General features: G+C 39.4%; 1 protein-coding gene across 12 annotated transcripts in view; it reads right to left on the minus strand.

Annotated features, from left to right (window-relative positions):
- LOC144476469 (uncharacterized) overlaps positions 1–26,095 on the minus strand; it is a 434,992-nt gene that overhangs the window by 245,516 nt on the left and 163,381 nt on the right. For 6 of the 12 annotated variants that reach the window (XM_078193469.1, XM_078193466.1, XM_078193463.1 and 3 more), the window contains exon 1: positions 19,195–21,055. The exons of the other annotated variants lie outside the window; for them this stretch is intronic. In XM_078193469.1, coding sequence (XP_078049595.1) covers positions 19,195–19,396 — 202 coding nt within the window. In that variant the 5' untranslated portion in view covers positions 19,397–21,055. Of the gene's footprint in view, positions 1–19,194; positions 21,056–26,095 lie in introns of those variants that run through there. 12 annotated transcript variants of the gene reach the window in all.

Below are 26,095 nucleotides of genomic sequence, written 5' to 3' on the forward strand. Positions count from 1 at the left end.
GCCGCCTAATTATTTCTTGCGGACAGAGTATTCGCGCTCGTCGTCAGCTTCTGTCACGGACGAATCTGGCGAACGGCGCGACGCTGTGGAAATCGTTTAAATTCATTGCCCGCTCAAGCGAATATCCGAAATCGTTTAAAGGCGTTAAAGAGCTGACGGTGACATCGAAAACGTAGTACATACACAGATGCGAAGGAACCTTTTTGCAATAGCATTTATCGATCGCGTACAAGATTACTTTCTATTACAGCTGCACTAAAGATAACAGTTCAATTTTTAGATTACGTCATACTGCAATTAAACCGGCTAGTCAAAGAACCGATATTGAACGATACATGCTGTGATATAAAATTAATGAGGAACAGCAGCTTTGGTTCAATTATGACATATTTAACTACACCGCATACTTTAAGATGACGTTAATGATTGAACGCGAAAATTTAACGCAAGAATACTTGCGATCCTATCGTTTAAATGAACTACAACGTGTGTTGTAGTTCAATGGTCTAACTTAACAAAGATTTCCTGATATCGCAATCTTCCACGTTTCTTTAGACCACCGTTTGGCGAACCAATTTGTATCAGGCTTTTTGTCTATACTCTCGTAAATGGAGAGTTAGCTACCGATTTTCTTGAAGCACGTCGAAACAGAAGAACGAAGTAGCTCAAAGTGAGACAGGTAGTTCATAGTTAATAATATAGTTAGTAATATACATAGTTAACACTATGTCGTCTGGTGACACCATAGTGGTGTAACGCGCATGGTACCGCTCAATATGTCGTGGTGTTCTGTTGTTTTGTTTAAGTAACAATAAGTTACACACGTCATAAAGTTTTTTGTTTTTATAAGTACTTGGGCCCTGTTGCCATGGCGAATAAAGGGGAAGATATGAATATTCACGATGAATAAATTGGAAAATTAGATGAATACGATGAATTCGATGAATAAATTGGACAATTTGATGAATACGATGAATTCATTCAATTGATGAATTCGACGAATACGATGGAAAAAAACGATTACACAATAAGAAAAGCTGAAAGTGAAATGGACTATAATAAATACATGAAGGGAGTGACAGGATTGAAAACTCATAAGAACTAACGATGAGTGTTTGGGCTCGTGGTTAATCTTTCGATTGTTCAAGCACTGTGATGAACTTGCACGACCTGTGCCGACCAACTGTAATATTTACTAGCTCGAAGGACCACCTCCCCTAGCAGGAGGAAAACAAATAGACAACAAGTTTGTTAACAACTGTATTTATGTAACAACAACCCAGTACGTCACCAACAAATTGACGTATGGGAACTTGAACTAACTATAACGAAAACGACTATCTAACGAGTAACTAGACGAGGCCGGGACTTCCACCCTTAACCCTTTCCTTACGGCAGTCCGCGCCGCCGGAGTGACGCCCCTGTACGGGTCACCACGCCGCGAAGTGTACACTTTGCTCGTCAGTAGTCTTCGATATTCGGATTAACGTTTTTCAACGCCACTTTGTGATTGACTTGTATGTACACTCTTTTAAGAGCTACATAACAACTATTACATCGTATTATAGGAAAAACACATCGATTAGAGTCAACAGTTGATTATACGTCGACTTATATAGTCAACAAATAGGCCGTCGCGCGTTCGCCACCTATAGTCGGCACCCGTACCCACGAGTCGTCGCACGTACGCCGCCTATAGTCGGCACCCATACCCACGGCTCGTCGCGCGTACGCCGCCTATAGACGGCACCCGTAATGAAAGGGTTAATATAGTTCCGCGGGCCTCCCGACCATCTCCACTAGGGGGTGGGCACCGAGGAGAGTCGCCCAATCCACAAGTTTTCCACAAGGAAAATAGACTTCCCTCCGGACAACGTTTGGGACCGAGGAGGGGGTGCCACGGACGCTTCCAGAAAAGTCCCGTTCCGAAATACGGGCCTCCGGAATTCCCCAACATCTGCGTTGCAGCTTGCTACGTGCTGTTTCAAACGCGTCGTATTTTCGCGACTCTCCCAAGTCCGTTGCCGAGGACCCATGGATTTATGGCCCGGTAATAGTGGTAAAACACTTAAGATGAGCCCTGCGCCTCGAGTCCGGCCGAAATTACTATTTTCTGAAAGCGCGGGTGACAGGCCCACACCGTAGCCGATTTCGACCGTCCCGAGCGCGCGGTCACCGCCATAAACCGACGAGCGGGCCTCGACAATGAGATTAGTAAAACTTGACAAAAAGGCGGATGACAATGTGTTAAGAAACTAGACACGAGTGGCCGAAACAGGTGTAAGCGAATACACCATATACCGCGGAGACGACCGATTACTTTTACTGCGTGATAATTTAAAGATCGTTCTGTAATTATTTCGAGAAATAATATATTCGCAAAACGGAATTTTTAATTAACCGCATACCGTAGTTTAAAAAATTACTGTTATATCGCTATTGGAAATGGGTGTTTAAATACATTTAAACTAAGGTGTAGTTTTAAATAAAAGAAACTTTATTTTACGGTGCGTGAGGAAGCTCTTTTCTATGCAGATGCTTTTCCACGACTGACCGTGGCCTTTCCGGAACCCCGAAAAGAAAACTCGGGTCCCCTCGTAATTCGAAACTGTTATGCTTGTGCCTCACAAGGCCAAGCACTTATACGAGGTGTATATTTTCCTATCTTAATTTCCATCGCTTCTAAGAACAATGATTTGTTTTTGTCCATGCACAAATATCGTATTGTGGGTAATACGTAATATTCCAATAATCGCTATGCCGTAAACGAATGTATAGAAGAATTCTACTGGCAAGGAAGGACTAAGCTATTGTGGAAACACAGAATAATAATAATAGTAGAAAAATTCTATTATGGTAGGTAGCTTAAAAACAGTTGTCTGCTACGTCGCAGTTAATGCCGCAAATAAGAATCATAAGGTGTTGGAATTGTTAGCACGTAGCCCCCATGCGTTGCGATATGTGGCTTTTGGGCAACCATGATGAAGAGATCTACCTATAGTTAATCTCTTAATCGCCGAGCGATCGTCCTCTGCACGTTGCCGAGACGACTTCTTTCTTCTCTGTGCGTCCGTCTCCGAGTGAGGTTGCTGTTGTGCGTGTTCCGAAGTTTTTAGAAACGTGTTTGTACTAATGGATATATAATATATTGTTTATTTCTTTTCCACAATCCACTCTTCCGAATCAAATCTCTACATAAGGTAAACGTAAAGATGAAATTCTAAAAATTATTAAATATTTTGTTGATATTCTAAAATACCAACACTTTTATAAAACGTGGTAAAAATATGAAGAAACGCGAAAAATGATTTGTTTCACGAAAAAATCTCGTTGAGGTGTTGTACGTTTCAAGTGTACCGAGTATAGTAATTTAGGTTCATAATTAGAACTTAATAATTTAATTGATTAATTTAAAGGTACATTTTATAGGAAGTAAACTTTCAAATACCATCTTAGTTGCATCGCGCCCAATCTTGAACTATAGTTTGCTTAATTTTATGTAACTAGTACAAAATCAGGTTTTTAACTTTTTTCACAGTCAATGCAATGATAGAAATGTTTGTACGAAAATATTTTTAATACATATTATTATTGAAGCGTGTTACAATACAAAACGCTCGACAATTAAGTGCGCGCAATGTACTTAATCATATTGCATTAATACTTAATAACTTGTAAAATATTAGTCGCGTTTAGAGTTCAGTAGTTCCAGCGTCAGCGACTAGCGTTACACAGTTACGTTAAACAATATCGTTGCAACCTGCATCTGCTTCAATAGATTAATCAAATTCTTGCTCATGCTTCACCAGCAACGCAACTACTGGCTCGAATCCGCATAAAATCAATGCAATTCGATATTCATGCAGTCCGTTTGAATGAGCTAGTAATTCGAAGTGGCCTCTTATGAGGACAATCCGTGAATGAAGTCTTTCGATACGCGATTGCCGGCTTGTCACCCGAAAACGCAAAGGAATACTCGTTTAGTTATCACGAAGATCAAATTGTCCGAACGAAAGTTACCATGTTCAGTTTCTCTAAGCAACCATCTGTCTCACAAAGGAGTGCAATCTCTGTGAAATTGAAACGGCATGGTTGTCGCGTAGAACTGCGCTAAAACTTAATTAAATGGAGTACCGAGTCCGACCCGAGACGACACGGCAGACCTCTTTCAGTCGTTTTTAAGGCAATCTCTGATTAGAAAACGCTTCCGTGATTTTTCCATTACGATTTCTTCGAGGGAGAAAGGAATTAATCTCTCAATCGTATGAAATCCGTCTCCGACTACACATCTTTGTTATTATTATTATTATTCATTAACGGGTTAGTAAGGCCTGTTTGTGTTGCGTGGAGTTAATGTACATAGTTCGGAGTAACTTTATAAATAGTATATAGAAAAAATAACAAAAAATGATATTATAATATAAAAAGTAAAACATAAAGAAATTACACAGTGTGTTTTAATAGCTAGTATGTATTCCTGTATTTGTAAATCGGTTCAGTGTATTTTCAAAGAAGTCGAGTTGTATACCGAGTATACTTGCTGTTCTCGTTGCTTTAGTTATACAATTTTGAAATTCTAAATTAGTTTTAAAGTGATCTACGTGAAATATATCTTTTGATCGTACTGCTTTAACGGGAACTTTCACCTCAACGTTTGAGGTGAGACTTTACTATATTATTTACTGTTGGCAGAGATCGATATATAGACGCTCATCTGCTGCGGAGGTAAATAAACAGTTGCGGCTAGTATCGGGAGATTTAAATTTAGCGTAAAGCTGTTCGATGTGGTTTATTTCAGTTACGATTTGTTGGCTTTTGAAAGATTCATGTATTGCAATTAGGACGCCACCACCTCGTTTATAGGAGCTAGTCATAATATTTCTATCACACCTGTAGATATCATAGCATGTTAGGCCGAGTTCTGATTTAGAAATAGTGTTATTTAACCATGTTTAGGTGAGAATAATTATATCGTACAATATTTAGTAATTGAAGTAAACACATTGATGCAATGCGGGTAGCTTAGTTCTTAGTCCACGAACGTTTGGAGATACTTTAACCAGTTAAGTGGGTTTGAGAATTTTGTGTCATAACGTTTATATACGTCATGCGTAAAATTTTGTTATAATTTGATATATAAATTGTAATTCTGGCGAAAACTAAATTATATTCGTAAATTTTAATATATGTAAAATGTTTAGAGGTCAAGACGAAATGAAATTTGTAAATAATTTGAGCTAGATTCGTAACTATCTTTGTTATCGCTTGATTATCGCGACACACGCTGCTAGGCACTTAGCAAAGATATCGCCACAGTTACCTGATTAAAAGTTTTTTCTTCGAATTGCGAAAAGAGTCGACGTCTACTATTTTGGGAAAACCATTGGTATATCTGATCGTTTTATCCGTTTGTTCGCTGGTTTTTAGTTCGTTCAGTTCCGTTCGCAGTCTCTGAAAATGTTTCCGTTGCCTAGGTGCCATGTCATTCTGTATCTAAGACATAGGATTGATGTCACATCTTCACGATAATGAAGAATGACCTTTATTGATCTGTTGATACCAGCATTTTTGTTTCCTAGTTAGAGTGTTTTAATATTTGAATATTCCGTTTGGTGTATGCTTGAAAGTATGTTAGTGATAAGCGATTTTGTCCTTCTGGTCATGTGATTTCACTCGTTAGACGTAGTTTCATTTTCTTGAACGTTATAAACAATTACATTATATAATTACATATCTCGCGTTCTTTCATTTAACACAAAATCTCCTCCTCGTTGACATGCGTTATTGAGTTCAGGCAATGCTCGATAACCGTTACTCCATTAGCCAGATGGGAAACAGCGATGTTAATTTGTTCAAGGACCTCGTTGTACGTTCCACGAAATTTAGCAAATTCCGGCGTTATGATTTCCCTGACACATTGGAGGAGATCGTTTTGGGACACCATTGCATTTAGTGGAGGCGGAGGATGATGTCGCGATGGAGATGCATTGAATTCTATGAATTGACCATCAGCTAATGGGTGACGTAAGTTCTGTGTAAACATGTTGGATGAGATGTTGTACCACAATTTTTGCATATCACGGGTTTTGAGACGGGGGTGCTGTGCACCCATTACAAATTTTCTTGTTCGCTTTAAACATAGTCAAATAACTCCTTGAACTGTTTGAAATATGGCGTTGACTGTGAGGCGCACGAGTGCGGAGTAAGAGTAAACACGTCTAATCACAACAATGATATCGAACTAATTGATTCTGTACGCTGTTCCATTCAATCATCGTTACATTCGCTTTCTTCATTATTAATACGATGAGCGACACGTCAGTCAAATATATGAATTGGGCGACCCTAATTTCTGACCAATTTTGAAAATTCACTTTTATTACAATATATTTACGTATAATATAAAATGAGTTCCAATGCCACTCCCTGTGATAAAGATTAACTTTCTAGTTTTATTTTAATTAATTGAATCGTTTTAACCCCTTGCCCTATCGCCCCTTGTATACTGTGACGATTATTCGTACTTAATAATTTTCCTAGGAGGATCAAACAATTTTCTTGTTTTTATTTACCTTCGTTTCTATATTTTGATAACAGAAGAATTTATTTTTGCTACGACGTAGAAGAAATTAATAATATTCATATTTAGTAGAGCTTTCATACAATTTTTATCACAAGTCTGACTCTTTATTATAGTGCAAGGGGTTAACTATGTTGCGATTGTAGTGGGTGATTGTCGGCGCCGAACGTGTTTATTATTGTATAGATGATTCAAGTATGAAGTCTATTATTTTGCACAAAATGGAAATTTGAAACGCCCTCTCCGTTTTTCTACGTTATATCGTTTCCCTAATTTAAGAGAATACGACTCTAATAATGAGTAGAATCATTTTAGTATATTTGTTGGAACTATTCGCATATTTTAAATTTGATGTCCTTTCAATTTTTCTACGAAATCTTAGCATGATGATAATAATTAAAACAATATGATTGCAATATACGCAGCAAATATCCTAACCTCTAAAAAGATTTCACGTATACTTAAATGTGTCACGTGAACTTCGTATACAGCTACTCTAGTATATTATAATAAGAACACGTGTGCTCATGAATTATTTCACATATATCTAAATGCACGTGTATTAATTCGCATGCATTTAGTAACACGTATACAATGTATACTATACAGATTGGAAAATAAACTTGCGTTATGAGAAAATTAGTTACGCAATGACAAATGACGCATGCACGTACGTGTAACGAAATACATGTGATTAATGCACGTGCGTTTAAACAATCGTGAAATAATCCACGCGTACACGTGTCCTCATTATGACACGTAATGAAACACGTGTACACGTATGCTATTAATACACGTTGAAAACCATGATTTCCACTAGCTTCTGACAACATTATAGTTCATTTTTCATACTACAGTAATATTTCACATAAAAATATCAGGTCTACCGGAAAGTGCTGCCGGATAATGTTTCATTTCAAACATTTATTTTTCAGAAATGTTATTTACAAATTGTCATCACGCTGACTAGAGGTCATAGGTAACGAAATTAAATTGTATAATAAATATTATCAAATGTACGAAAAATTGATTATATTCTATCACTTCGCAGACAGAACTTTCCGGTCGACCTAATAGAACTCCTCCAAAATTGTTTATTCATCGTCAAAGAGGAACACTAAGAGAACGTTCTAAATTCCTGGTTTCGTTGTTAAATGCCTGTAATGACAAACAGTTATATCTCGTTTCAAGTGAAATATGGCAACGAGTCTACGCCGCGAAGTCGTCCCAACAAAACGCGCACGGTTCTCGCAAAGATAATTCAACTACGGAAAACAAAGTCTCTGTGCTTTGGTTAAAGGTCGTCCCACAGTCGAGTAACTTCGTTTCGTGTAACTGAAGTGGCGGGCTAATGACTGCGCCGCTGCAATTATTATTGTTGGTGATCGACGCTGCGGCATAACGTTTCAATAGCAATAATGACGTCGCGATGAAACTACCCGTGTCGCAGAAATAACGTTTTTCGCTCAACCAGGCCCGGTATTGGATGCACGGGGCTGCGTTCACCCACGCAGGATTACAAACGAATGGTTTCCACGGCGAGACAAACGAACCGTAATCTCGCCGGACAATTCTCGTCGATTATTCGACATGTTTCGAATCCCGATGAATCTTCGGGAAACATTTCTTCCAAACCCCGGGCCCATAGGATCGTCCGGTAGACCATTAAGCCGGCCAATTAAAACTTTGAAGCACGATCGAACCGTCGATCTCGATCTCGATCGAGACGTTGCTCTTAAATATCGATGGGATTTCTATCCGTTTTCCACGAGCTCTGCTAGCATTTCACACCTGAACGAGTCGGACTCGAAATCGAGCGAGCAGGAAAAAAAATAGAAAAAGACACGTTTCTGTGCACCTTTCTCGTGTTACGTAAGCGCAAGAATGTTGCCCCGCGGCTACATTATCTATAATCTTATTACCGGGCTGAACATATAGCGACGATAAGAAGTTCGCCGCATGTTAGAATTTCGATGCAAAGAAAGTGTGTTCATCTGGTAAACGGTTACATTATGATAGATGTTATTTCGCAGGGTAATGAAACGGAACTTTATCATAATTATTGGGTCCGCTGGCAGACGTATCATTTTCGGAGGTTGTTTTGCGCACGTACTGGTACATAGAACGTTTGTTTTATTTATAAATTGCATAATTTATCAGTTTTATAATTTGCTGGTATTCTCGGTGTGTTGATTGAAAAACGAATGTTCCAATATTTCTGCCGCGTCGCTTTCACATTTCTGGACAATGCTATGACTATGGGTACGAAAGAACGACTTCAGGTATAGGGAAAGCTCTAGTGCAATGAAATAACGATACTCTAGAACGTACCCGGCGGAAATAAGAACATAAAGTAATTTGTAAATCTTTGTGCACAAGCAACGCGTTCAAATTCAACGCTCGAGAAAGAAAATCATCTATGAAAACATAAAACTGTTTTGTCTTACTTTCATCTGGTCGGAACTAAAAAATAAAACTATACTCGGTTCTTGTTTAATAAAATTTTGCAATCTTGGTTCCTTTATGCTGCATGAATTTTATCACACGAATAGTATAATGCGGTGAAGCCAAATAGTAAAAAAATTGGACGCATCCATAAAATCAGGTACAGTGTTTTTACGATGTCTTGACAGATTGTAAAAGTGATCGTTACTAGAAATTTTGCGTAATCTGATGCAACAGTATTGCAGTAAGCAAAGAGACTACCAGATTTCACAATTTTTGGTCGGAGATTCTGGTTATAAAGAATCAAACATGGTGAAAATTTCGGAATAAAGATTTTCTTTCCTACACTTTAATAACATAAGTATTAAATTTTGTTTCGATTTAGAAGAAATGAATATTTGAGTTTGTTTTTAAAACGACCTAAGTTCATTTCTATTGAAACTGAGTTATTTAATCAGATAGCTATGATGGTCTTTTTTAATCCTTTGCGCTCGAGTGGTAAGTCTGCCATTAATATTGTTCTATCATGTTCATAGATAATTTTTACACGAATAAAGTTTAGATTTAAAAGATTGTTAATTAGTGGAATTGTTGGTATGAGTGGCAAGGATCAGTTTCGTGTGTATAAAAGTGCACTTTGTTACATAGAATAAAAATACTATGAGCGAGAAAAATGATTTCAGATTTACAGTTAAAATGGCTTGGAGAGCACAGGGTTAAAGCGCACACCTATACGTTTCGCGACTATCAAGCTACGACGAGTAGACTCGTGAAACACAGTCAACGGTTAAAAGAACAAAATTCGTATTTTTTCAGTAACGATAAACGTTAAAACTTTCGCTTCAGACATGTGCTATCTCCTTTCACACTAATCCTCGCAATCTAACTTATGGAGATTGATATTTACATAGAGATCAGTTCGCTTAATAACACAGATGGCTGTTGCTTACACGAGACTTAAACTAAAACCGTCGGTATCTCGCAAATGTTTCAATCGCTGCATGCATTAATACCTAATACCGAACAAGTCTTCAACAAAAGCAATGAAAGCTACATGCATGTTTCTCTCACCGAAACAAAGCGAGGCGAACAAAAGCGAGCGACTATCACTGTCGTACGTTGCGCGTACACGTTTTCTTCTGTTCAAGTAATACGAACATCAATACCGAAAGGTCTCTAAATTGTTTTTGCTGGCGGTTAACTCGCGGTATGACTAACGAAAACGGTTCGAACGTTCGAAAGTAATTCGCAGCGCGTTTCGTAACCGCGTTTTACGCGAATTCCGATTCGTCGATGCCTGGCCGCGGCACGAGCCGTTAGGTTGTTTCGACGGACAGCCGACGGTAGGTAGAAAAATGCAGAGAGCCGACACCGTTCCTTCGTTTCACGCGGAAAAAGCAGCGCGGATCGTGATTGAAAAGAGCCGTGTTACCGAAGAGAGAACGCGTCGAGCGTCGAGCGACGCGCGTGCGGCGCAGGTTTCACGCTTGCTTTCTTGTCGATCCGGCTGTCGATACATCGGCGGACCGGCGCGCGGAACACAGCCGATGGGTTAATTAGCAAAAATATCAGCAGGCTGGCTCTCCGGGGTCGAGAGGCTTCCCCGGCCGCGCGGATTGCGAAACAAAAATCGACGCTGCCTTTCGAAAGACGTCGTTCGCGCGCCGCGCGCTGTATACCGGGCTCGAGCCGACTGTTTGCCGGTGATTAAAAACGTGACCAGGTTTATCCTTTCGAAGCAGGGCGCAGAGGCGAGTAGAAATCGCCGCTGCATGCGGACTCGCCATTAAACAAGATTGCGCGTTGCTATGCCCGGAATTATTAGCCCGAGAGCTACGCGCCGCGATGGGGGGGGGCATTAAAAACTAGCAGATTGTCCTAGTACGATAACAGACCTAACTGTATATGTACCCGGTGAAAAAGGCTCGACCGACGATTCCATAAATCCCGAGGACTGACGCGATGTCAACGGCTCGCCGAGGAAAAAATCCACCGGCTGGGACCGTGTTTATGGTTATGGCGTTTATAATCTGGGATTAAGAGGTTGACGACACTGGAAACGAATGACAGAGGAACGTGTAATTGGTGGAGGCCGGATTAACTACGAACACGGTCAGTAAGAATCAGATGGGAACAAGAGACAATTCGTTGTAAAATTATATAGAGGAGCGGAGCGGACGGTGCATTGTACAGAAATTACCTTAATTTTATATTTTAATTGTATATTTCTAAATCAGATTTTAGTTTTGAAGTATCTTTGCAATCTCCTCATTGCTATCAAATTAGAAACAATTACTGTTATATTTACTATTGTAAAATACTACTTCGTCTAGTTATATCTCTAAGCTATCAAAGTTAATTTTATATTTGAGAAAAATTTGAAAAAATCCCTCTATTTTTAGACAATAATTTCTTCATATTTTCTTTAATACATTCGCGCCGAGCAAGCCTTATTTTAGGTTAGGGTAAAGACGAGGATTTTTGCTCCCGGGTGCGAATCTGTTAAAATGGTCAATCTTGTGCACTCGGTAAGTGCAACGAAACAGGAATAGTGGATTTAAAAATTGATAGAACTTCGTGAATTCCATCTCGCCGGTGGAAGAAGAAATGTCGCAATTCTCACGAAATACTGGAAGGCCGATTCTGGTTTCGTTTCTTATCTGTGCGACATAGCGCGGCCAGTTTTCCGTAATGCTGCCTTCAGTTTTATATCGTGTCGATATCCTGCCTGAATCTGCACATTTACCGCTGCAGTTTGATGAAGCATTCCCGAGGCTGGACAAAATAACAACGATCTGCGGACCTCGTCAATTACGCGGCTTCTTTATTTTATTTACTGTTGCGATCGAACTGGAACAGCCAAGTTCGTCTCCGTAATAAAAATTGATTATGATTACGGTCTACTTTTCGGAAAAATCGACTTGAGACGCAGCCAATGACCATGATGGCTATACGCCCAACTCCTGCGTCCACGTTTTATAAATTGGAGTTATTGGGTTGGAGTGGACAGATATTGTGACCATTGTTGTACCACGGGTCTCTGCTTTCGAGGAAAATACTATGCGTCGCGGAACATACGATCTTGCAGAAAACTAAGGATTTAGAGCGCACTCAACTCCACGAAATTTAACAATGCTGTTATTTATGCTCGCATGTTGATTGTTCTTAAACTTTATAACATACAATGTGCTTGATAATACATCCAATAATGATAAGTTAAATATTGAAATTACACTGATATTAAACATGCTTAAGATTTATGATCGTCATATTACTTACTATTACGATTCTCAAAAAGAGAAATCGCTTTTCGAGAAAAAACGCATAAAAATTATTGTACGAAATTCTCTCATTTTACTAGCACATTTTTCATTAAAATACTTGCATTATGTACGTAATTATACATGTTTGTCCACCTAAATAAACTCATACAAATATTAATAATAGCCTTTTAACACATCCAGTACGTATGTGCGACCACGAGTACGCGCTTTAATTAATGATGTGGGTACAATTATTTAAAATTGCTACGCGGCACGATATTTCCAGAATATGCTGTTCTCCTTCGATAATATTTTGTTTACATTTAATATGAGCATACGATGCATTTAATACAATGAATAAAATAATGTATAACGCTGATAACGAACGTGATAAAAAGTAGTCACACTGGAGAAGCCTTTTTAGCGAGACTGAATAGAAATACATTTTTAAGGTAAGACCTAATTGATTTCCACTAGATAAATATATACTACACCACAGTATATTTGCCTTTGGCTGAAGCAACATAAATATACCATGTTTTCTAATGACTATAGTTTAGAAGGACTATGGTAGATGGATATGGTAGTTATGTAAAATAAACCTCGATTAAGTTAATTGTAAGAAATATAACTTACTTGAAAATGTCTTTCCCCTTTCAATAATAGCAACTAGTTGAAAATAATGAAACAATACCCTTAAATTGTCACGAATGCATAATATCTGAATTTTACTAATGACGCACGAGTCGCAACTGCGCAAAAGTTTCTATTCGCTCGACACATTTTCCATGGATCATTCGTCCAATAAGAAGAGTTTATACGTTCGAAATATTTAATAAAAAAAAAAAAAAAAAAGAAAAGAGAGAAAAGAACCCCCGTCACATTCTCGACAGTCGCGCTGCTCGGCGCCGTTCCGTTATGAGACATAATTCCGGGTGAAATTCCCGGCGGAATTAAAAGGGAAACACCCTGAAATTCCAAACAACATGCTTCGGGCATCAAGTCCGCCGGAGAAATACGTTCCCCGGACGCCACATAAATTTTTCGCGGCAAGCCTGGAGAGTCCGCGGGCAACGATCGAACGGCAGGTGTAGGGGATCGTGAAAACGAGAACGCGAAACGGTCCCGAGACGTGCGACTGCTTCCGTTTTCGCGGATCAAGAGAGCACGCCCCTATTCCGCGGACGCGAGAGCGCAGTAGCCGTTTTCATTTCACGGTTCGGCTTTTCCAAGTCGACGTGTTTCCTTTGTTTGGCCGGCTCGCAGAAATGAAAAACCGTGTAACGACGCGCGAGACTGAATGCGCTTATCGCGACGTTTCGACGGCGTATTTCACACTCGATTGCTGATAACAATAACGCGGTGGCGCGAGCTTCCGTGACGAAATTGCAGCAGCCGCGCAGCACGCCGACGATTAACGCGGGATTTTCAGCACGAGAAATTGCGCGTTAAGAATCTCGCCAGAGTTCGTCGTAAATCGTCTCGCGGAAACTAAATCGTTTTACGGAATTCTGACTGGAACCTGCGATCGAATGGTAGAACTTGTAAAATTTGAAAAATGTGGACGAGGCGTTTTCTACTTTCTAAATGCTACTTCGCTCGTTGTTATAAATTTCTTTAACCTCTTAGGCACGGCTGAATTTTGCGCGAATGAATTTCTGTGTAACTAAATTACCATTTTCTTGATATGTACTTTTCTTAGTACAGCTATATATGTTTATATATATATTTTTCTTAGTCTATTGTATGTATACACCGTCACTTTAAACGTTTACTGTAACCACTAATTAGTTTATTTTTCAAATCGTGTTAATAAAGTAATACAATTGAGTAAAGCATGAAACATTTTTGATATATACAGTCAAATAAACGTTGAAAACGCAAGAGCATATTTCGAACTTTGGAATCCAAATTATACGTCACGCGAACTAATTGTTCAAAATAATATAGATAAATAAAATAGATAATTCGATTGCCAGGCACATTTAGTGGTATAATAACTTTTCCAAAACTGAACCAAATGACTTGGATTTTTCTATAAATCCCCGCTGTACAATAACTGAAATATTTTCTTTCCAACTTTTACTGTTACTTGGAATAGAAAATGTTACTATTGCTTTTTTCACTTCTATATCTGAGCCTCTAATAAAAATTTTTAAAATATATGTTTGGTATTTCTTTGTAACTTGTAGGTATGTTGGAAATTTTATTATACAATATCTGTGCTTATTGAAACAGGCAGAAAAAGAATCGTAAAAATGTCACAACCGTTATAAATGGACTGTGAATTTTATGCTTTTATAGGCACAATGGGTAAGCGAAATTTCAAAGAACGAAAATATTGAAAGAATTTTAGAACAGCTATGTACTATTTTTAACTCGATACGGTTATTTTAAGAAAGAAATTGCTGTTTGTCTCATGTTTGTTACAATCGACGACGATCATTTTTATTTTTCATAAAGAGCTGCAGTCGAGTTATAAAGTACAGTGGTTTCCGTTCTTCATAACCGATATTAAATCCGTCTTACAACTGTTATTATTGGAAATGGATGTTTAATATAGTGCACACTTTAATTGTATACTTAATTGTAGGATATTTCAACAGTTACTCCTCGGTTCTTGGTTTCGTTTACAGATCCATTTTACGTAATAAATATTGCATTTCTTTCAGGAATTAAAAGCATGGATTCTATAGCATGTTCAAGTCGAAAATCCACGTGAAAATAGTTGCAACTTTGTAATACGCTGCATTTAGTAATAGTCTGCGGTTACGGCCACTTTTGTGTACCAGACAAGACTAAAATCCAAAATCGAAAAATAGCGATTACAGTACCAATATATCTACCAATATGTCGGTTCTAAAATATTGAAACCGAAACCAACAGATTCAATGTACCTTATAACAGTTGTAAAATATTTCCGCTCTTCCATAATTATTTCAGAACCGATACTTTTAAAACGAGAGGTCTAACGAAGTGCCTAGGCCTTCAAATTGTAAACAAATAATTTAATTATTTAAATAACATAAGATCGATAAATATTATTTCTCTCTTACACTATTTAAAATTTTGATGCGCAATCTAATTCTGTAACAAACATAATCTCCTCTCATCATCGAAGGATTTATATTTAACATTACTTTATTTTTGTTTTGTTACAAGAACTTGGTCACTGCATTCCTACAGATGAGAATTCAAATTAAAATTTTTTTCACGAGAAGATGATACAGTTTTGAAAAAATATATAAAGTGTATATGCTGCTGCGTTTGTTTTATTATGTTTTACACAGCAAAGCTTACGAATGCATCAAATGTAGCTATTACATATACCTCGCGAGAGAAGTGGCTCGATTAAACGATACAAAAACAACTGTTACGTACATTTTTTTAATTAAAGCTTTTTTATATTTTAATGGAGAGCTAAAAATAACTGGAATATTAAAATCCGCGAAAAAGTCTTGCTCGAACAATACGAAGCATTCTGTTTTTGCACACGATTCGTTGTTGCTTACGCCAGTCTATCAAACGCACACATAGGGAAACATGGTCCCAAGTTACAAGTAATCCAACAGAAATTATACGTAAGCTTTCTTAGGCCAAGATTAACCCACTTTTTTCCGTAAGCCCCATTTAGTGTTTTAATTGCTGCAACGTAAAAATGTAATTATCCACAGCTTCGTGGTTCGTATTTGGAAAGCCTCGGCGGACTCGTTAAATTTTCTGTATGTATTTATAGTTTGTTTACGGATCAATGAACTGATTATATGTCATCGTTCTGCACGAACCGATCATTTCTATAAATGTATTTAGACAGACTGAGTATCAAATACGATCGAATCACTTGTTACGACAATTCGAACACCTGTGCCAGAATTGGACGAAAAGTAATCTCTGATTAACGATTCATGATTACGACTGACTGAAATTCATGTCCATGATTGATGATTGCGATTAATAGGTAATCGAGCAATCACAATTGGTGAATAATTTAAGAAATGAAAGCAAATGTAATCGTTGGTCATGATCAACACATTAATTATTAATCATGTAATCATGTAAAGTTATTTGATGATTGAACCAAGTAATTTTTACGCTGATCAATATAATAATTTTTGAATTTCATTATGATTTCCACGGTGTACGAATATTGAAGAAGTAATTAATGCCACGTAAGCTTGCTTTGAAATTGTCGTTTAATTGAATTAAATAGTGTAATTTCATGAAAATTTTTAGACTTTTGTCGCGGTCGTGAAAGTGTTAATAATAATTTAGAATAGTTTCTTAAAAAAAATAGAACATTTTTTATTTCGGACCCAATGGCAAGTAAAGAAAAAAGATAAATTAAGCATTCTTCGCGTTGCAGATTACCAGATGTAATCACTATTACCAATTTACACAGGTCAAGATTAATTATTAAATCTTGATATTACCAAATTGATTAACGATTACAAGTGCACAAAATTACGACTCGCGATACATAATCACAAAATAATCGATTACCGCCCAACTGCACCATGTGCTAATATTTTCTTATCCGACTGCTCCGCTGCATTCGCCGCGCCGTCGCATTAACCTAGAGTATTTTCGCGAGAAAAAAAATCCTGAATTCATGCGCTTCCCATTTACAATTCCTTGCAGAGTCACACGCGCTCGAGTTCGCGGACGCAGAGGCATTTCCCATATTGTGCCCCGTAAATTCGAATTCGCGGTAAATGCTAAAGAGTCCCCGATGCAATTACGAATATCCCTTTAAACATCCAATGCGGTTTTTATCGCGATCCCCGCGCTAATGTAAACTGTATTTTATGCAAAATACGTCCGGAGAGTTGTGCATCGGTGTACGTATAGCACCGTGTCCATAATCCCGGGTCGTGCGCGCGCGACGAAGGAGGCCGAAACCGAACGTCGTATTCGTTTCGCGTATAATCGGTAATTCCAATTAAAAGTTCCTACCAGTCGCTACAATGGAGCTCCTAAGAGCTCGGTTCTGTCAGAACACATAGAGACTAAGTTCCGAGTTATCCGAACCGACACATTCGCGCGCTCTTTACTTAGCTAGATTACTATCGCTATCGATATCTGATAAAAAATATATATATATAACGCGACTCCGCGCGTCATTACGGAATAAACATGTATCGTGTAAAAAGGTGAAACGATAAAGTCGATTGAAGTCGCTTCGAAAAGAGAAAGAAAAAACGTCGTCGTCGTCGTCGCTCGATGGCTTAATTGTTCAAGCCCGTGGAAATATTGAAATAGCCGTTCGAATGAAAACGAATCGCAGATGTGCCGGCTATGCAAATAACTCGGTATGCGATAAATGTTTTTGTAATGCGCAAATATTGCCAATCGACGTAATGCGCCAGCGATTGTACTTCAAACTTTATGCAAAGCGTGTTCACGGAACAGCCTTCAAAAATATCTTGACCGTGCGCGCGGAAAACAGATAACGAGTACTTTGACGAAGCTGGATTTCAACGGAAACGAAGAAGAGCGAGGAAACTTCCACGGACGTCCGCTTTTGTAAAATGCGTAGATGATCTTCTGCACCATTATTATTACAGAATTAGTTTTCAATTTATTTACGTATTTGCTAAATATAGTTTGGAATAAGATACAATCTATTTTGGATAAAAATGTTTGAGCAATCGAAATGTGTATATGTTAAAACTATCTTATATTTATTCATCTCTCAGAGAAATGATCGATCGCTTTATATAGGTCAACAATAATACTTTTCTCAATTATATTCAGAGCCGTGCTCTTATCTTCTAAATGTTTGCTTCGTGAGTTAAAAAATTCAAATCCTGAATCACTGTATCCAGCCAAGGGATCTCTGCCAGCTAATCCTCTAATTACTTTAAACAGCCCGCTTATACACTCCGTAATATTCTTAATCGTAAACTATTATTCAAATTACTTTTGCACGGTCATGCAAGTTCGCCTTCTTCAGCGTTTGAACTCACGAAGCCAGATAATGTTAAAAAAGAACCTCAACGGCGACTAAATCTTGTCCGGCATAGTTTTGCAAGCTCCAGTCATTAAACTCTCTAACACACTCAACTCTATATGAACTTCGTAAGCTGGCTCGCGTCTTAATATCGTAAGAAAAATGTTCCAAGCGGTAGTTCCATAGAATCCACATATTTAAGCATAACGTTAGCCAAAACTAAGTTTACAGAACGTGTTAAAATAACGCATTCTAAATTGTTTACAATTGTTTAAGGTTGTCTAGATTGTTTAATTTACGATTCTCGTAATTATAGAAATATATTTAGCAGAACCTTATTCAATAAATTTATTTTATTCGGCATTTTTGTGACGAATATCGCCGAAAACCTAAACAAATTAACGCTTGTTACATTCACGAAACAATATGAAATATCTAAAATATATCTATAAAATATATTTAGAGAAAATATTTTAGGAATGGTGCCACGATCATTAACATTTTGTTGCATATACCTCATAAATCGTATCTCGGTGTTTAACAATGAAAATTATTAGATTAAATCATCGCATTTCGAGAACTCGAGAATCGTACGTTTACAAAGACGGCATTTCATTGCAAATCCCGTCGACCTGAACAATTTCTGTCCGAATCATCCATCCTAGAACATTGCACGAACGTCGAACGATAGAGTTAGGTGATTCACCTATCCTGACCTCGAAACGTACCACAAATACACGCGAACAGTAAAGGAAAACATTAACGACATACCGCTTCCTTCCCGCAAAAACCGTCTACAGGAAAAGCTTTTAAACGACCGAGCGAGGCAGCGAGCGCGTTAGAAGTAAGTAGATGGCGAGTATCGAAGAGACCAGTATCCTGGACACGTTGTAAGTCGTGAAAAAAGGACTGGGGATAAGTGGTCGGCAGTGACCTAGTGCAATCAATCGACTCACATAGCCAGACGTTGCCACGGGGCGCAGTGTGGAGCAGGTTCAGATGCAAGTTGAAGTCGAGGCTGGCTAGATCCTGTCTCAGGTGGGTGCTGTCCATGATCAATGCTCGTTCTGGCAGCAGGAAGAGATGGTCGCTCCCCTCCGCGGGCCCCAGGGTTCGCGGCACGCCGAGCCCAAGAGGCCCAGAACGGGCCGTCAACATCCTATCCTCGCAACTGTCAAAGACCGCGTCGTCGCCCGGTGGCGCATCCTCGGACCCGATTCCCGACACGCTGGCCGTCGGACTTCACTCTTTTTACCGCTGATATCACACCTCACCCCCTCCGGCACCTCTCCGCCGCACTCTTCGATACTCCCTCGCTTTGCAAACGGTGGCTCGCCCGGACACTGATCACTTGCGGCTGTTTAAACGTCCCTCGAGCCGCGGGGGATCTCCTCCTCTTGCTCCTTGTTCTGCCTCTGACAACTCTTTCGATCTCTTCCGACCGTCTGATCTTTTCCTCGGAACTGTCGATACCAGGTTGCAATAATTACACCCCCTTTCTAGGAAGACGGCGAACAACGAGGTAGTTCGAGGAACATCAAGTTTCCCGACCGACTAAATAAATTCGTCAACGTGGATCGATCGGACCGTTATTGGCATTGTTTCGCCATCTCGCGGATTTGGAGCAGTCCACACGTGCTCGTACGCAGCTCCTCCGAATTTGATCGTAATTAAATCGAAAGGTCGTAGGATATTGCAGTCACAATTCTGTCTCGCCGGTCTTGGCGATGTTTGTGATTAATTAAACGTCTGCCAAGCTGCAGGAGGCACCCTTCCTCCGTAAACAGAGAACCAAAGTCGTTCGAGAGACAGAGAGAGGGAGAGAGAGAGAGAGAAAGAGCCTAAATCTGTCGACTATATCTGGCTCGTAAACCGATGCATATTTTTAGTACGGTTCTCGGCGGGAATTTACAGTTGTTCAGACGTTTGCCAGACAAAGGTGGTGAATGAGCGCGATTCCTCCAAGCGAGGAAGGCACGCGGAGCACTTATTCGACCGACCCTCCCACAGCGTTCTCCTCTCTCATCGCGGCTCGACGCGCAGCTACGCGTTCCAATTAATCCGCCGCCAATTAACGGCCGACAGAGTTTTGTCGATCATTAATTGCGGATCGTCTGGCGGCACGCGGTTTCCCGGTGTTTGGACGGTCCGCTGGACTCGCGTGGAGTCCGTGCCTCGAAACTCTCTCCAGCCACCGGGAGGACGACGGCGATGTCGAGGACGAGGCCGAGGACGACGACTAGGACTAGGACAAGGACGGCGACGCTGTTCTCTCTCTCCCTTCGGTCGCGCCTGTTATCTCTCGGCCGTTTTCACTGTCGCCGCCGCGATAGACACGACCGCATTGTACGCGCGACGTATCTTCGATCGGCGAGACGGGAGGAATACGCTCGCGATCTTCTGAGTCACTCGGTCAGTCAACTCGCCGCGGAACGAGGGAAACAGTTGTGTACGAGCGTGACACGCGGACCGCCGCGCCGGAGGAATTGACCGCGCGCGGACGAGTGGCGTCGTTGAATTCGTTTAGAGGCGGGTGTGTTCGTTGCCTCGTTAAGAAGCCCTGGAGCGGCTGCGAGTCAAGCGCTGGATCCCCCGCGCCGTTCGCCAGAGACCTTCGTCGAACGTAAGGTCCCCGGGATTCTCTTTGTCAGTCGTGAACGGTGAGCGGCGTGTTTACGTTCGGGCGAATCTCAGATGGTATCGATCGGCGCGTAATCGGACACACTGACACTGTGGCAGGAATCTTCGAAGCGGAAACACGTGACGACAGAGGAAGGGCAACCTTCAACCGCACTCGTCGATCAAACCGACGCGGATAAGAGCTCGTGGAAGACTAGGCTGTTGTCTGTCAGTCGCGCGACTCAGTCAGTCGATGACAGCCGTGGGACTCGTGCCGACGCGCAGATATCGAAAGTAACGCGATCCTTCGCGCGTGGCGGTCAGCGTTCGACTGAATGACGCCGCTGTGCAGCGCGCGTCTCGAGCCGCGCCGAGGGGTGCCGGAAATCCCCGAACACGCTGAGACACGATCGGCCGCGCCGGACACACACGGCACTTTTCACTTGTTCGTCGAGATTTCGTCGGGGAGATGGAAGTGGCCAAGAACCCGAAAATGTCGGGTCGCAACAGCCCGGCCCGGCCCGGCCCGAGCCGTAGGAGAGATCGGCTCCGACCGAGATTTCAGGAACTTTGCGACTAATTTTGTGACGTAATTATTTGCTCAAACTTCTAAGCTAATATATACGCTGATGGATCGAGTTTATCACAGTTGGTTAACACTTTAGTACCTGCAATTGCGAACACATTGAAAGTGTACTTTGTAAAATATCTTTAGTTTTACATTTTTATTTTATTTCATAATTTTGTACTTTTGATTTTATGGAACTTTTGAGGTTGCTGGTTTGATAATCGAATTGTAAACCTCTTGTAATAAAGAATAGGAAATATGGTAACATGCCACTCCAAATTTGTATTTATATTGCATTATTTTAATGGTATAATGTATTATTATAAAGTGTTAGGTTAGCAACTAAGTGATCGCGGATTTTGTTAATAGATGATTTTAGCACATTCTTTTGTTTCGTCAACGTGTTCAAAGCACATTGTTGTCTTATTGTTTGGACTTCCAAAATTTAGTACAATAATTGTATGGATTAGTTATTTAGTTCCGTCTTAATCCTAGTTGGAAATCAAAGAACAAAGCGCGCATTTCAGACATATTTTATTGCATTATTTCCGAAAAGGCAAGAACGCGTTGCAAGCACACAAAAATTTATGCGCCGTATATGGGAATGAAGGGTTGAAAAAAGGCAGTGTCTAAGTTGGATTGCCTAATCGAATAATGTTATATTTTCAAGCAGAAATTTTGAATTTTACTTATTTGCCATCCCAATAATATGAATGACACGTTTCCCTCTTCAACGACTGGACGAATCAACTTGCCAAAGAGAAAGAAAAACAGCGACTGAACAAATCTACTCCCAAAAGAATGAAAAACGACGACTGCCCGAATCTTGCGAGGGGGTAAAATACGACGGCACCGTGCATTTGTATCTGTCGTCCGCGAGACTCGTGAATCCTGCTGTTCTTCAAGAACAATTCACTTTTGTCCGCAATGATATCTTCTTTAAGGATCCACGGTGGAACGAATTTTCGTTGGGGGTATTATCACTTCCATCGAAGAAATAATTGCTTCGACGGTTGTACTTTTGTTTGCGACTGCGAAGTTTTGGAAGTTGTTGATAATTTATAGCTAAATATAAACGCAGTCTTGGAAAACGAATTTTATATGAATAAAAATATCATCTATATTTTAACATACTAGTATTTTCGTACAAATAATTGTCAGCCTTTTAACATTCTTATATTATTCAAAAAGCTTAATTGACTTTTAAGTTTTATAATCTTCGTCTGCCAATATATTTTTCTTATTTCTTAGACTACGATATTAATTGTTATTACTACTAAACAATTAACTTGTTAAAAATTAGTTCTACCGAAATATATATTGAAATTCTGGCAATTCATAAAAAGTCAACCCAGTTTTCTCCATTGATATTATACACAATAACTTGATATATTTAGCACTCGATATTCTTGATCCAACTAATAACAACTTGAATAATTAACCGTTGAAACTGGTAGTTTCGTACATGCACGCGCTCTTCCCATGGGCTCAGAGAATAATTAATTCGCGAATACGTAATTATTTTTATTAAGACATATTTAATATTGTATAAAATAAGACCGTTCCGGTAATATATCCAAATTGTAAGGGAATATTAATGAGGCGCGTGTTATAAATTCCACCATGATTATTGAAGTAATTGCAATGTATGCTACCCGATACGGCGTTGCTGACGTAAGCGTGCACGTCGATCCAGCACCAAGGAATAATACGAAATTTCGTGGTGGAAAAGGATTTATTTTTAGTCCGCGAGAGATGCGTACAAACCGAGACCCTTTGAAAATAAATGAATACAAGTACAGTCGCGTATTTAGCGAATCTATAATAGATCTCTTAGGGGAGGTACGCGGTACGCGTATGAAGGATTCTATTTTCGACTGAAAGCTCGGGAGATTGCTGCTTCATCCTTTATAATTAAGATAGACCGTATCGTTGCTACAGATAACCATCGGAGTTAGCTACCGAAACAATTTACGCAACTCCAAGTATCCCCTTTATTAGTTTTATAATTGAATTTTCTGCTGTACACTTGTTACATATATTACCTCGAACGTATTGTTGCTTATTCATAATCGCCGCTCTTTTTTTTTCGATTTCGATTACTTAAGAAGCCATTACGCACTCCAACAAATGGCAATTACTTCTGGATAGATACAATTAGAAGATAATTAACGCGGTTTGCAGTAAACCAAAATATAAACGGAGGAAGCGGACTCGAAACGGATGACTGTTACTGTATGATACGAAACGTACACACACCGCATTAAATAAATACATATTTATGCGGTCGACGCAACAGCAACGGCTGCAAGAATACTGATCTTGAAATGAGCTCATTAATTTGTTAGAAAAATCAAGACTGCGAAGAAAATTCTTTTTCGATGTTGCATCTTATTTTCTAGCCTTATAATAGCCTCAGCCCAGGGCATCGTAATGAAAGCCCGTTTAAAAACTGTTACGTTAAGAACTATTCAAATTAACGGACAAAATCGTCCCAGAAAATTTAATTGATATGCGAGCGCGTTTATGTTTTCCGAACGTCGAGAATTGCGTAAATACGTTCCCGGATCAAATGTATTTTCAATAACTGGCAACATCGTGATCAAAATACGGATATTCTTATCTCGTGCATTTTACGCGCTGCACTGGTTCGTTAATAAAACCGATATCTGTATCCGATAAAAACGTTCTCCGTCTCTCTCCATTTTAATAAACCAACGTTTCGGTCTCCGCGATTGTATTTACAATTATAATAAAGTCGTCAATTTTTATACAAGTGCCGGTGAAGCGAAACAATACCAAATCAAACAAAACCATTTCGCAAAATCAAAAGTGAAACTTTCCTTTAGCGTTCGCTAAAACTGCATACAAACGTGGTCCAATTGTTGCAAGCTTCAAAGTTTCCAATTTGAAATAACTGTTACCAGACGAAGAAGAAATTCATGAAACCCTTTGCACTCGAAAGTCGCCAACATGGCGACACTCTTTTTAATTATTTCTTTTTTATACTTTAAGGTAATCATGTAAAATACGTTAATAAAAGCACAAAATCTTTTATCGATTAATTTCAATCTTCCAGTAGTATAATGATTTTCATTTCAATTGAACTCTGTATAGTGTAATTTTTTAAAATTCATCAGAAAAATCTTCCGTGTGCTGCGGATTTAAACGATTTATCTCGCGTTGCAAACCAAATTTCATCAGTATTTAATTTTCTAAAAATTTCAATATGAAACATAACAAAGAGTTTCGATCAGCTCGATGTTTGAAATATTAATATAGATGTTGATATAAATGTTAATATTACTTTTTGTCTGGACTGTATTGTACCCTTAAACCCGCAAATAACGCTAAAATCATTTTCGTCATAAAAGCGGGATTCCAGGCCAGCGTGCGTTGTAGCAAAGTAACCGAGCCGTGCAACAAAACGGAGCGTTTTCCCGGCAGTTTTTCCGGGACTGTCCGTCGACTCGGGGAATAGCCGGCGGTTTCTCGGTCCAAAATAAACCGAACTCCGAAGTTGCTAGGGGAGCAGGCGCGAAAGAAACGTGGGAGGTGTGATGCACTCGAGTGTGAAGCCTCGCGATGCGAGAGTATCCCGGTCGCGGGGAACGGCCAGCTGCGGTCAGCAATTTGCGCGAACCTCGATTTTATAGCCAGGGAATGTTTCATGAGGCTGCGCCGAAACTATCCTCCGCGAAGTAAAGATCGTTAAAACAGTTCCTAGAAGCATCCCGCAACCCTGGAACTATCCCGAACGTGAAGACAAAGACCGCGGGAAGTCGGCGTGGGCTGGAACGTGATCGTTCGCGAGTCTATAAAGAATAATCGTAACGTCTAATGGCCGATCCGTTAGGCGAGCTTCTCGGTGATTTGTCGGCTGCTTCTTCACCCAGTAACCGAGTGCTTCAATGCAGAGAAGAATAAGAAAATAAGATATAATTTTAATTACATACCTCTACGCGGAAATTATTCGGAGAGAAGCAATTCTATTTTTACGACTGTATTTAATAATGGAAAATAATATTGGAAGGCTGCTATGACACCTTTGAATTAAAAATTATGCTTAAATTATTGTATAAAATGAGCAATATTTTATAATACCATTCAAACGGAAATTTGTGAAAATGTTATTTCAGCTAAAGCACGTTTCTAGTGCAATATTACTAGATTGTAATCAGTTCTAAAATACTTTTAAATAAAGAGAATAGAGTATGCTGTATACTGCGGAAAATAAAAGATATAATTAACGGAACGAAAAATTCCAAGTGCCGTCTGAATTCGTTTCCAGCTCACGTCCAAAAAGTTAGCAACAGTTCCGCAGTCTGGCAGTTAAATTCTGCGGCGACTCTTTTGGTCCGAGAGATAATTTAAAATGTACCAGAATAATTTCAGTTTCGAATTTGGCAATGTTGGAAAATATTTTCAATTTGTTCGATGTTAATTTCATCTGCATACTATCTCGGGGATTGCAGAGATGTTTAAGATTATTTAAGGCACTTGTGCAATAAAGATAACACAAGAATTCGTAAAGCGAATAAACTTTCTCGAGTGTTAAATTAGCTTTCGTTTTTGCTAATTGGTGTGCACTTAAATTTGAAACAGTGCAATTATGACGTCAGTTGTGTCTGTGTTCACAACAATTTTCTTGTAGTTTGTAATTTTCCGTA

Source organism: Augochlora pura, chromosome 10 (assembly GCF_028453695.1).
Source record: "Augochlora pura isolate Apur16 chromosome 10, APUR_v2.2.1, whole genome shotgun sequence".
NCBI lineage: Eukaryota > Metazoa > Arthropoda > Insecta > Hymenoptera > Halictidae > Augochlora > Augochlora pura.